Source organism: Poecilia latipinna, unplaced genomic scaffold, assembly GCF_001443285.1.
Source record: "Poecilia latipinna isolate Pla-1442-1.1 unplaced genomic scaffold, P_latipinna-1.0 Scaffold704, whole genome shotgun sequence".
Classification (NCBI taxonomy): Eukaryota; Metazoa; Chordata; class Actinopteri; order Cyprinodontiformes; family Poeciliidae; genus Poecilia; species Poecilia latipinna.
The window spans coordinates 51,936-64,647 of record NW_015113320.1 but is presented as its reverse complement, the minus strand read 5'-3'; the positions used below and the strand labels follow the sequence as shown (position 1 = coordinate 64,647).

The 12,712-nt window shown below is 39.5% G+C and overlaps 1 protein-coding gene across 1 annotated transcript in view; it reads left to right on the top strand.

Moving 5' to 3' along the window:
- The window catches only part of zmym2 (zinc finger, MYM-type 2), a 31,070-nt gene that overhangs the window by 16,355 nt on the left and 2,003 nt on the right, over nt 1-12,712 (top strand). Inside the window, exons 9-23 of the mRNA XM_015045048.1 lie at nt 528-643; nt 1,051-1,170; nt 1,514-1,664; nt 1,902-2,074; nt 2,195-2,360; nt 3,118-3,146; nt 3,638-3,779; nt 4,554-4,675; nt 5,346-5,484; nt 5,611-5,760; nt 7,735-7,859; nt 7,940-8,114; nt 9,409-9,551; nt 10,891-11,005; nt 11,970-12,212. Coding sequence (XP_014900534.1) covers nt 528-643; nt 1,051-1,170; nt 1,514-1,664; nt 1,902-2,074; nt 2,195-2,360; nt 3,118-3,146; nt 3,638-3,779; nt 4,554-4,675; nt 5,346-5,484; nt 5,611-5,760; nt 7,735-7,859; nt 7,940-8,114; nt 9,409-9,551; nt 10,891-11,005; nt 11,970-12,212 — 2,109 coding nt within the window. The remainder of the gene's footprint in view (nt 1-527; nt 644-1,050; nt 1,171-1,513; nt 1,665-1,901; nt 2,075-2,194; nt 2,361-3,117; nt 3,147-3,637; nt 3,780-4,553; nt 4,676-5,345; nt 5,485-5,610; nt 5,761-7,734; nt 7,860-7,939; nt 8,115-9,408; nt 9,552-10,890; nt 11,006-11,969; nt 12,213-12,712) is intronic.

Below are 12,712 nucleotides of genomic sequence, written 5' to 3'. Positions count from 1 at the left end.
ACCTCTTGGATGAGTCATCGCTGCGCTCTTAGGGTAATTTTAGTCGGGGAACCACTCTAGGGAAGCTTTGCCACTGGTCCAGGTTTTCTCCATGTGTGGACAGCGACTCTCACTGTGGTTCCCGACGCCATAGAAACGGCTGTGTGACCCTTTCCAGAGTCATTTTGATTACTTTCTTCCTCGTTTGTTCCTGAGTTTCTGTGGATCTCGATGTAATGTCTAGCTTCTGAAGAGGTTTTGAGTTTTTCCTCCCTTAAACATTGTTTTAAAAACTTTATATTATTTTTTTTTGCTTACTTGTGTTTCTTTTGACTAATATTTAAATTGGTTTGATGTTCTGAAACAGGAAGGAGGCAAACATGTTATCTACACTACTGTATCTGTGCTTTTTTGTTATTTAACATGAATCGGGTACAGTTTTTAATTTGTGACTAGTAAATTAGTAAATACAAATTCATGTATCAAGAGGGGCACAAAAATACAGTGAAAAATGTTTATTTTTATACATTTTTTTTGTGCGTGTGCAGACAAGGAACCTACATGTCATTTCTGTAAAAGAAGCTCTTTGCCGCAGTACCAGGCCACGCTGCCAGAGGGCGACATCCTCAACTTCTGCAGCTCCCAATGTGTTGCCAAGTTCCAGGTGAGAACTTGAAACAAAAGATGCTTCTGCTGTTTTGATGCTGTAGATTAAAAGTACAACAGGTCGTTGGTAGAGGAGGAAAAGGGATTGGAAAACAACTCATTTCTATTTTATGTGTTTGTTTGGGCACTTTGGGTTTTTACTTTCTTGGTTCATCTCAATAAAATAGAACATTGTTAAATTGTTCATATATTCCAGTTAATCAATACAAAGAGAGAAACTTTTATTATACAGATTCAGTAAACGGAGCGTAACATATTTAAGGAGTTCATTTCTGTTCAAGATATTAACCTAAAATTTACAAAGGCAGGTTTGCACCCATATTAAGTGAGTTAATTAGTTTTGTTTAAATAATTTAGCAGTTTTACGCCTGAGCTTTTTGTTTTTTTTCCCTCCTTTCTTTACAGAACGCTTCCCTTCCGACAACCACCAACGGTCAGACGCCCCTCAGCAACAGCTCTGTCCAGCTGAAATGTAATTACTGCCGAGGAGCGTTCAGCCTGAAGCCCGAAATTCTGGAGTGGCAGGTCAGACCGTCAGAAATGTCCCAAAGTAACCCGCTAGTTGTCGGACCACATTTTGGACAACTAAGGAGCAACTAGCAGACATTAGATAAATGAGTTTTCACTTCATTTAAACATTTCTATCTCCATTTTAAAAGTATTGCTGCTAAAAATGAGCCGACTCTTTAAAGTATAAACAATTTATCTATTTATTTAAAAGCATTTTCCAGTCACTACAAAATGACTTTACTATCACTTTCTGTAAATTTAAAGATGTAGGGGAAAAAAAAAAATTTATGACAAAAAACTAATCTTGACTTGAAATGGCTGCAGTAATATTGACATAAATGTGTGTGTGTGTTTTCAGGATAAGGTCTATCAGTTCTGCAGTAAGACCTGCTGTGAGGACTACAAGAAGCTCCACTGCATCGTGACGTTTTGCGAGTACTGCCAAGAAGAGAAGACCCTTCATGAGATGGTCAAGTTCTCTGGCGTCAAGAGGCCCTTCTGCAGCGAAGGTACCGCCTCCGTTCTCCTCAAGGACTCTTAACGAATGCAACTTTTCCTTGAGAGGTTGAAGTAGGTACAATCTGAGTGTTTTTTCTAAGCCGCTTTAGTGAAATCAGGTTCTTAAGTGGCTTCTTTCTCCTAATTCAAAGTCATTAAGGTTTGAGTAAATCAAATTGTTTTTTTTTTTTTTTTCTTCATCCTGCATTTTTTTTTTTTACATATATATTTGTTTTCTGCTCCTCCAGGCTGCAAGCTGCTGTTTAAACAGGATTTCATCAGCCGGCTGGGGCTGAAGTGTGTGAGCTGCAACCACTGCAGCCAACTGTGCAAAAGAGGCATCACCCGGCAGCTCGGCAACATGACCCGGGACTTCTGCAGCGAGGCCTGTGCCAAAAAGTTCAACGACTGGTACTACAAGGTCAGCTCTCTCCTGGAAAAGAAAGTTAAACCGATTCACGGGCGGTTTGATTTGTTGGGGGGGAGGGGGGAAAAAGAAAGGGTGTTAACGTTCCGAAACATTCCTCTGCTTGGCCACCAGGCGGCGCGGTGCGACTGCTGTAAGGTTCAGGGAAACCTGACGGAGTCGGTGATGTGGAGGTCGGAGATGAAGCATTTCTGCGACCAGGAGTGTCTGCTGAGGTTCTACTGCCAGCAGAACGACCCCATCATGGTCACGCAGAAGGGACCAGAGAACACCACGCTGGGTACGGGCCGAGACGCTTCCTGCACATTTTAGTAATCGATTATTTGATAAATTGATTTTAAAAAATGGCAAGTTCTGCAGATTTTTGATTTTGCCACTTTTTCATACAATATTAGAAATGCGTACATCAAGGCTGATCTGGAAGACAAGGGTTTTATTTTTTTATATTAAGTGCAAATTGTGTACATTTTCTGTACAGTTTTGGCTCTGAGTGTGTTCGTTTTTAGTCTGTATGCTCAAGTCATCGATTAATCGATTACTAAATTAGCTGATTATTTCAATAATAGTTTCATTACGATTAATCTGATTAATGGTTTCAGACTTAATACATTTGTTTGTTTTTAGGGGAAGTTCAAGCCTTTCAACAAACTGCTCTGCCTCAGGAGCATAAAGCTTCTTATTCTATGAACTTTTATTTGATCAGCTGTAGTCAGGATAGCTTTCAGGAAAAGTAGGTCATGGCAACAGATCCGGTAGCTGTGTCACTCTGAAGGAACTCTCAGAAAAGTAACGGATGTGTACAAAACCGTGAGTAAAAAAAAAATACAAAAACAAACAAAAAATGAAGATCCCAAATCTCTTGTTTATATTTATTTTTCTAATATCCAACAAAACACAAACTATTGCTGCTAAAATAGAGGCGCAGCTACTCCAGTACTTGCACTTCATCTGAAGAAAATCTCAACAACTGAGCAGTCGGCTTGAAGAAATTAACTCTTTTTGAGATGATCTGTGTTTTTTTCCCTCCCTCCTTACAGGTCTAGACATGCACGCCGCAAAATCTGGGGTAAGTAAGAATGAATAAATAAAAATCAAATACTTTTCTTGAGAGCATGAAATTATTCGTAATGTATGACAAATCAAACCTTTCACACCTGCAGAAAAGCCTGTCGCAGTACGCAGTTAATCAGTTAATGGCATAATAAATACAATATGTATTTTTGAAGAGCAATTTTGTTTACGGAGGAAAATCTATTTTACTCATGGTTTCGGTTGTGTGTTTTTTGTTTCATTTGTTTTTGGTTGTTTTATTTTTGGATATTTTAAAATATCTTTGCCTTCCAGTGTTAAGTGTTTGTTACAAAATTAAAGTTTATTGGCCTTTGAGAGAACAAACTTGAGTTATTGTGCCATTACTGTTTAAAAATGGTCTCAAAACCACAATGTTATCGTTTATGGCAGTAATTACTGGGACAGTTTGTCGTTGTGACCGGCCTGCAGACTGATCTGTGCTGATTTCCGTTTATGCTAGCCGCTTCATTTTCTCTCGTATTCCAGCTGGTGAACCAGAGTCCTGTGGCGTACTCCAGTGGAGGAGTGATCAGAGATGTGAAGAATAAAGCGGTGCTGTGCAAACCGCTCACCCTGACCAAAGCCACCTACTGCAAACCACACATGCAGAGCAAACATCTACAGACGGGTAAAATATGACGCAGCCAGTCGAACTTTGCCCTCATTTTGTCACTTTACCACCACAAACCTTAAAAGCTTGCAGCTGCATTCAGAGTAAACTGGGACTCTGCAATGTGTTCAGAGTTAATATCAGCTACTGTTAGATCTGTAAATTATATTAAGTACAGGAAGGTTTGGTGTACCGTGACAAAATATGGGAAAAAGTCAAAATTATTTTATTTTCATTTATTTTTATGTTTTTTTGTGAGCCTGGGCGATAAATCAATTTCTTTGATTTTTGAAAATCTGGATTCCCTCCCTCCACCACCAAAGCATTTCTTGGGTTTCCATCGTTCAGCGTGACGACAGCGCTCCCACGGCCGCCATCTTGTTTGACAAGCAGCTTCTATATATTTGGATTTTGATGTATTTCTGCAGTGGAACATAATGGTCAGGCTAAGATGTTTGTTTTAAAGTCATATGACAATAAAGTCAAAATAATACAAGAATTCTTCCAATCCAAGAAAAATATTCTGACTATTTTCTTGTATTTACACAAAAATTCTCATAGCCCAGCCCTGATGCTCTGTCGTAAAACCCACAGAAGAGACGATTGGAATAAAAAGACGCATTTCAGAAAATAAAAGCGAGGGTGGGAAAAAAAAAAATCAATCTGGTATGGGGAAAAAAAAAAAGTAAGACTTTATATTCAAGCCTTAACGCCCAGCCTGTTGCACAGAAGTATTCTGCTCTCACTGATTTGCTCATGCTGGACTCTGACGTGGCATTTCTCTGTCTGCAGACGTAGATGACGGCGTGAAGAGGGAGTATATCCCCGTACCCATCCCTGTTCCCGTCTTCATCCCAATGCCTATGAACATGTACGCCCAGGTCACCCCCACTCCAGTCTCTATGCCTCTACCGGTGAGCCCCGTGTTTCATCAACGCAGTCACTGTCAAAAGTAAACACACATGCACATGTTATGATGAAGTTGTTTCAGACAAAGTGAGGCCCCCAGGGGCCATTTATGGCCCTCTGAACAATTTGCTGATTCGTAGATTGGAGCAAATCTACCTTGTTAGCATAGATGGTTGACACTCATCTTTTAGGACAGCTTTTTTATTTTTACAGATAAATAATATCGTCTTAAAAAATAATAGGGACAAAAAATGGTTTTGGATTTATTAACTATGTTTTTTGCACTCATTTTACGTTTGGAGTAACTAGAACCACAAACATCGACCTAATTTTTCCTGAAAGCAAATAATCAATCCAAAATGGAAAAGCTCTAATTATGCAAGACCTTTTTTATATATACATTTCCTTCTGCAACTATTTACCAATTAAAAATCTGACAGTTTTGTTAATTTTAATACAATTAAATTAAAAAGGCACAAAAAATGTTTTTTTTTTTTTTTTTTTAAAGAATGTTAAAAAAGATGTTAAAAATTGTGCTTCATCTTAACGACTTTGACCCTCATGGTAAAATGTTTGGACACCACCGAAGGATAAATTTAAAAAATACAGCCTTCTGGAACTGGAAATATTCAAGGCGATCTACTTTTATTAAAGCCTAAATCCTGCTCCTTCCAGGTTCCTGTGCCTGTGTTTCTGCCCACCACGCTCCAGGGGGCAGAACAGATTATCCATACCATGAAAGACCTGAAAAGCGAGGCGCCCTCTAGTACCGCAGAGGCAGCTGTGGTCATCGACGACGACGACGAGAAACCAGGTGAGAGTCTGCCGAAATGTGGCGAGTCGCACGCGGCTTTGCTGAAGCGCGGACACTTCAGAAACAAGTCTGCTCGATAAAACCTGCCAGAAGTGTCAACGAGTCTGCCTGGTTTGAACGTTTCAGATGTGAAGCCTTTGGCGGTGAAGAGAGAAAGCGTTAAGGAGGAATCCTCCAGCTGTGACGCCAAAAAAGAGGAGAAGGTAGAAGAGGAGGAAGAGGAGGAGGATGAAAAGTATGAGCCCAATCTGGACCTAGAGGCAGACTTCCCTCAAGGTAAACACCGTCCTGACATTTTACAGGAAGCATCCATACATTTGTTATATTCTTAATAACCATAAAGATATAATTCACACTGTTGTAGTCCAAGTTTGCATGTATTTGTATACGAATAAACATGTGCTTTAAACATTAAGGTCAGGAACAAATGACCAATCAGATAAACAATCGATCCAATAAAACAGACAAAAGAAAGAAAGAAAACAAAAAACGCACACAAAGGCTCTCAGACAGATGCAGTGGAAATCCAGACTTATTTTGTGGGAATTTTATGTGATAGACAAACACAATTAAATAAATATTTGTGAAGCAGCAGGAAAACTTTTTAAATTATTTGAAGTTTTTTGTCCTTACGCTAAATTATTAGCTTTATTTTGTTAAATCCATGTTCTTCCTCAATTCTGCTGAAAAAAGACCATTTCCACGTCATAATGTTGCCACCCACATAAACTGAAACGATAAATTATAAATATTTCTTACTCCTGAAATAATCGACTATTTGAGTAATCGATTAATCGTTAATTGGAGTTTACAGATCCAAAAAAAGGCCCTTTGTTAAAAGAACAATGCAGTGAGAGCTGTAATTAATCCAAAACTGTACAAAAAAAACACATTTTGCACAGCATTTCAAAGCGCCGTAGCCGTTTTAAGGCTCTTATCAAAGGCAAACTGTTACTGAGTTCATCAGACTGAATCATTTGAACGTTCGGCTGTGCAACGATCAACACATTGTACCTAAAATACCGTTCTGTCACCATCACGGTGTCGTCCAAGCTCCAGGAGTCGCTTTAATTCAATCTGAACCATTACTCTCTTCTGTTATCTCACTTCTTGCGTCACATTTTTGCCTGCAGAGGAAGAACTGAAGCTTTAGCCCATCGCGGCTTGTTTGTTTATCCGGATTTATCCTGTTAGCTGTCGGGTACACGGACTTATACGGCCAAAAAAAAATGAAATCTTTTAGTCTCTGAGGTCCATGATGATCTTCTCACTGACCGTCCCTGTTTTAGTTTGTCACTTATTAGAGCTTTTATCTGGCGCCATCTGAATCTGCAGCTTTTTGGTGGGTCAGTACAACAACTGAGGCAAATATTTCTCCCTCTGTTGGTTTTTTTTTCTCAGCACTGATGAGGCTCATGTTTTTAAGGTTTGGATTTTGTCAAGGGATTTGGAAAAGTGCCTGAGTTGTCTCATCATCTCGCTTTGTATTTGGGTGTGAAAAACTTTTCTTGCTGCATAATTGAAGGTTTATTGGGTTATCTTGGACAGTCTGTCCCTGATTGCTCACATACAGGGGAGAAAAAAGTAAAAAATATTTCATACACCACGAATTCCTCGATTTAGAAGGCAGCATTACTTAGAACAGCAGATTTGTAAGTAAGCAAAAAAATAAAATAAATTGGAGCGTCTTTAATGACGGATGTCGAGGCGTGTCCTATTACACTAAATAAACGCAGCTGAAAGTTGTAACCTGGATTTGAAAGACAAAATGTTAGTCAAGTTTTTTTGTATAGAAGTTCAAAGAGCTTTAGGTAACAAAAACATCATCCAGCCACCAATTGGGAAACCAGAAATAAACATTACATTTTGTCAAATATCATCATCAAAATCATTAGGCAAATATAAATAAAATATATTAATCAACGTTCCAGTTTTTAAGAATCACAGGCAGCTCTAAACTTGTGAGTTTTCAGCCTTGATTTAAAGGAGCTCAACGTTGGAGCAGTTTTCCAGTTTTCTGGAAGTTCAGTGGGGAACAAGAACTGAATGTTTGGTTCTGGGGACGCAGAGTAGAAACCCAAATGTTTGCAGCCTGCAGCATCATGGGAAAACAGTTTGGCCTCACCGTTGGGCTCTTTCAGAGAGAAGTGTGAAGGATTTCCCTTAGTGGTTCCTCATTGCAACTCATTTCTGCATATTTAAACAAACCGGTGAATAATTCACCTGATCTTTTGTGCGTACCGTCCTCAGCGTCGGATCCCGTTCCGGTGCTGGAGGGAATGGACGAGGACATGAGCTTTTCTCTGCCTCCGGTCCTGGCAGAGGAGAAGGAGGAGCTGCAGGAGTGTGCGCCTCGACCTCGGCCCAGAAGACTGGTGCGTTCAGACGCGTGAAGATAGCCGTGTTATCCTCCAGCTCGGCACGCAGCCTGATGACTCTAACGATTCTGTTCCAGGGGAGTAAAAGGCAGGCCGTGGAGGATCTGCCTTCGTCCTCTCCGTCACGTCCGAGCAGCAACTTGGAAGGAAGGTCGCTGCCCCTCAAGTCTCGCTACGGCATCAACGCCTGGAAACGCTGGGCGCTCTCTGACCAATCAGAAGACACCAAAGAAAAGGATACCTCCAAACCAAGTGAGCTGAACCCAGACATAGAGAACATGAATGAAAAACTAGGATGCAGACCTGAAGTGAATGGTTTACAAGCCGACATTTACAAAAAGAAAAAGGTTATGTTGGTCTATTTCAGGGAGTTTATTGCTACACACAGGATGCATGTTGATACTTTAACATCTTCACTTTACTGTTGATGTCGGCTTCAGTTCTGTAACGCCTAAACGTGGGATTTTGATTCAGCTTTATATTTGATGTGTTTTTATTTTTACATGTAAAAGGAAAGAAATGAAATTGTTTTGTGTTTTATTTTTAAATGGGAAGTTGCAGCCTGGACTGTTTTTCATGACCGTCACAAAAGGCTCTTCCAAACTGCAAAATTCAAAATCAACTATTTTTCTTTTTTTTTTTTTTTTTTTTCCTAAAAAAAAATTTTTTTCTTAAAAATCACAGAGAATTAAGTTTAGGACTTGATTATACTGGAAGATAACGGAGTGGCCTAGAAGTTTGGAGTTTTATTTATTCATATTTTTCAAGTCCAGATAAGGTTTTGAAAAAGACATGAGTCTGAAAAGTCTGTAGATTTTTTCCTTTATTCTTTTATCTAATTGATAAAAACTTAATTTTGGGGGGTGAAAAGGGATTTTACAGTTTTTAACCTGGGTTTTGGTTGGGACACCAAGAAAATTTATTCTTTCGGTATATATATATATTTAAATTTTTTTTTTTTTTTTTTTTCCCCAAAACTAAATAAATGCATCGTGGCTCATAAATCAAATGGTGTATTTAATGCAGAATTTTTACTGTTGTCAAAACAAATGTTGCTGGAGGATGAATTGTCTTTAAATATTGTTGTTTTGAGACGATTTTCAAGGATTATATTGACAGTGACATCATAATGCAAGTTCACCTTCACAAATGCCAACAAACTTTGATTTTCGTAAAGAAGACTTTACGAAGCAGCACTTCAGCTTGTGTTCAGTGAAGGACGGCTATGAAATCACCTCCCAGATGATGAGCCCAGTGCTTTATCATCAGAGCCATGTCATTTATTTATGTTTGTTTTGTCAGAACATTAGTTAAGTCACTCATGTTTGTTGCTTTTTCCTGTAGCCTCCCTCCTCTGACACACAAACACTTTGAGACTTGGAGAACCTTCCTGGTTGGTGCTGGATTTTCCTCCAGGAATCTACAGTTATTGAAGACGTCTTACTTTAGACAACATGCGTTACTTTGATTATATTGATCCTCTTTCCCTCCCTGTTCCACAGTTTATTCGCAGTTAAGAGCCTGTGTACGTTTCCGTGTCTTGCAGCTCGGTCGAAAAGCAACCTGTTGTCGTTGAACGCGGAGGAGCTGAACGCAGCTCTGTCCCGGTTCGTCAGAGAGGCGTGCCGGCCAAACGGGGAGCGCTACTCTCCAGACAGCATCCTCTACCTCTGTCTGGGAATTCAGCAGGTCAGTGCACTGAAATGTTTACCGCCAGATCCCACAAAGCTTCAGCCATGCTTCCCGTTCACGTGGTCACGCACGTGAACTGCAATTCGTCAAAATGACTGATGACATCCAGATAATATAAACGGTTAAAGACGGAATACAGTTGGTTAATACACCTCCTGCACTAAACATCCATGATAACGCGCTGGGTTTATTTTTATTTCTTCTTCTGGAAATTAGAGTAAATTGTGCCAAAAAACTTTTCCAATGCTGTTCTCATGTCGACTGCTTTCACCGGTAGTCTAGACTCTTCTGCTCTCCTGAAGTTGTGCTTTTGGGTTAATCCACAAAAAACAATCATTCATGACTTCACGTTTATTTTTTTCTAAATTTCACCATATGAGCTTTTTAAGCACGTTTTGCTTTTTGAGAAATATGAAAATCTAACTTGTAGAGTTGCATGTCTGTTTAGCCGGTTGGTGGGAAAACTCAAGATTTCCTTTTATAAAATAAAATATTACTCTGCAGGTCTGCAACAAACTTGAACTGAACTTTTTTTTCTTTTAATACAGTGATTGCTTGTAATGTAGTTTTTTTTTTTTTTGTGAAAACAGTTTCATGTGGTCGTTGTTCTTTTACCTTTTTTTTTACTATAGACACAATCCAGAAAATGCCATTTACATAATCAGCGAAGGTTCATTTCTTCTGTTTTTTTATTTTTTAAGCAATCTTTATCAGCAAATACCTAGTGTGATCAAGTGTATGAATTAACGACAGTTTTCCTCATTTTACTGGCTCTATTTGTAACAACTGTAACAAAATAGGGCAAACAATTAAATTCTACAATTTTTAAAATAAACGTAAAACATTAAAATGGCTTTTGCTGACATGGCTGTTCTGTTTTCGGAGGTAGGAACCGAGTTTAGGGTGAGTGTTTCCAGTAGGACAGGTTTCAGTGGTGCACAGCCTTTTCTCTCTTCACCCATGCGAGGATCAGAGCATGGCTGCTGAGAGGAGGAGCACGTTTTTATCTAAACTCATCACATGTCGGAGTTTTCTGGCAGAAAAATGTAAGATCTGACTTTAGAGGATATTTATTCAAGTTTTGTTGAACGTTTCTAGAGTAATTTAGTTGAAAAGCTTTAGTCTTGGACATGCAGTTAAAATGTGTTGATGTTTTTTCTGTAAGTCTAAGTGAACCAGTTGTGTCCGGTGATTATATCCATTGCTGTTCACATCCTGACCAACTGTGATGTTGACTTTTTGTTTCTGAGGACACTAAAGCTTCGTCCGCAGACGGCATCCATGTTTATCCTCTGTGCTGATGTGAGCTTTTCTTTTTCTCTCTCTCTGTTTGAAGCATCTTCACGCCAAAGGCCGGAAGGATGATCTGTTCAGCGACCCGTGTTACCAGCAGTTTGGAAAGGAGCTCAACAAGGTTCTCAAGGACTGGCAGCCCAGTGTGCTTCCTGATGGTAAGAGGAGCTGAACTCACAACCTGCAGTTTTTACATGTGTCAAACTTGAGGCCTGGGGGCCAAATCCAGCCCCAACGGTTCTTTTTATGTGGCCCCTAGACTCCAGAAGGACGAATGAATAAAACCTTCTAGAGAAGTTATGTGATTAAATATCATTTTATCAATCAAGTCAAAGCACCTTTTATCAGAATATTGGTAAATTACATCAATCAGTCCCTCCAGATTTTTTGCAATTCCACGATCACAGAAAATTACACAAATCAGTAAATCCCTGCACTTTTTATTTTCTTTCTTTTTCCCCACTAATGTGTAATTGAGATTATAGCAATTTTTTTTTTTTTTTTACAGAAATGGGACAAACTTGTATGAGAATTAAGTCGAAATAATAGAAGAATATTACGACTTTATTCCCAAAATATGATTTTATTATCATAACATTATGAAGTTATTCAACTTTATTCTTGTAATATTATGACTTTTGTCTCGTAATTTTATTTAATCCTAATACTGGCCTAATGTCTCGTTGTAATTTTGAGAAGTATCGAATGCAGAAACAGCTGTTTATAGATATTTGAACCGTTTAGTTGGTTCTATCATTGAAGACATTCATGATGTTGATGTGACCCGACGTGAAAATGCGTTCCACGTCCCCGAGCCAGAGGCTATCAGTGGAACATGTGAAGCTGCATCTCTGCATGGCGCCTGGAAACAACATCATCCCTCACTGATAGCACAGTGACATGGTGAAGTGGCAGCATGGCAGGACACAAGTGTTCCTGTCAGCAGCAGCCGGCCGCACAGAGGCTCATGTCCAGTGATTATAACCTTTCTGCTGTTCACATCCTGATGCTCTGTGATTGCATTTTTGAAGTTATATGAGGACATGAGGGGGTTCCTAGTCTGTCGCACGGCGACCGTAGGCTCCTCGCAACGCTTACCGGAGTGCTTTGTGCTGCGTTCAGGCTCGCTGTGGGGCCGGGTGGAGGAGCAGAGCCTGTGGAGCGGTCGGCACCTCGGGGAGCAGAGTCCGGCTTCCCTGCTCCGCTCGCTGGTCTACCTGAACACCAAATACTTTGGCCTGCGCACCGTGGAGCAGCACCTGCGCCTCTCCTTCGCCAACGTTTACGGGCCCGACACCATCCATCCTGTCAGCAAGGAGCGCAGCGTCTGCATCCGCGTGCCCTCCATCTCTCAGGATCACCACGGTAATGCAGCTACCTGTGTCGGCTTTCTATCAATTTCTTATGGAATTGGATGATTTTTTTTTTTCTAAATCAACATGGTTTCAATACCAAGTTAACTGCTGGTTTGACTCCTTTAAACTTTATTTTTCTAGAATGTGATGAAGACAAATACGTCTGGTGCTTCACTGCAAAAACACTAAATCTTACCAAATATCTTATTACACTTGAAATAACAGAGAACTAACTCACAAGTAACTTTCCAGCAATATAAGAGCTTGTTTTAAGTAATTCTTTAATATTTGTTACATCTACAAGCTCCACTGGCAAATTTTATATTTTTATTCATAAGAAGACATTTTTCCCCCATGTAATAAGTGAAAGAATCTACCAGATTTTAATACTTTTCCCATCAACATTAAGGAATTATTGACTTAAAACAAGCTGAAAAGTTACTTTTAAGTTGGCTTTATCTTACTTCAAGTAGACTAAAATATTTGCTCTAAAAACTAAACCAAATATAC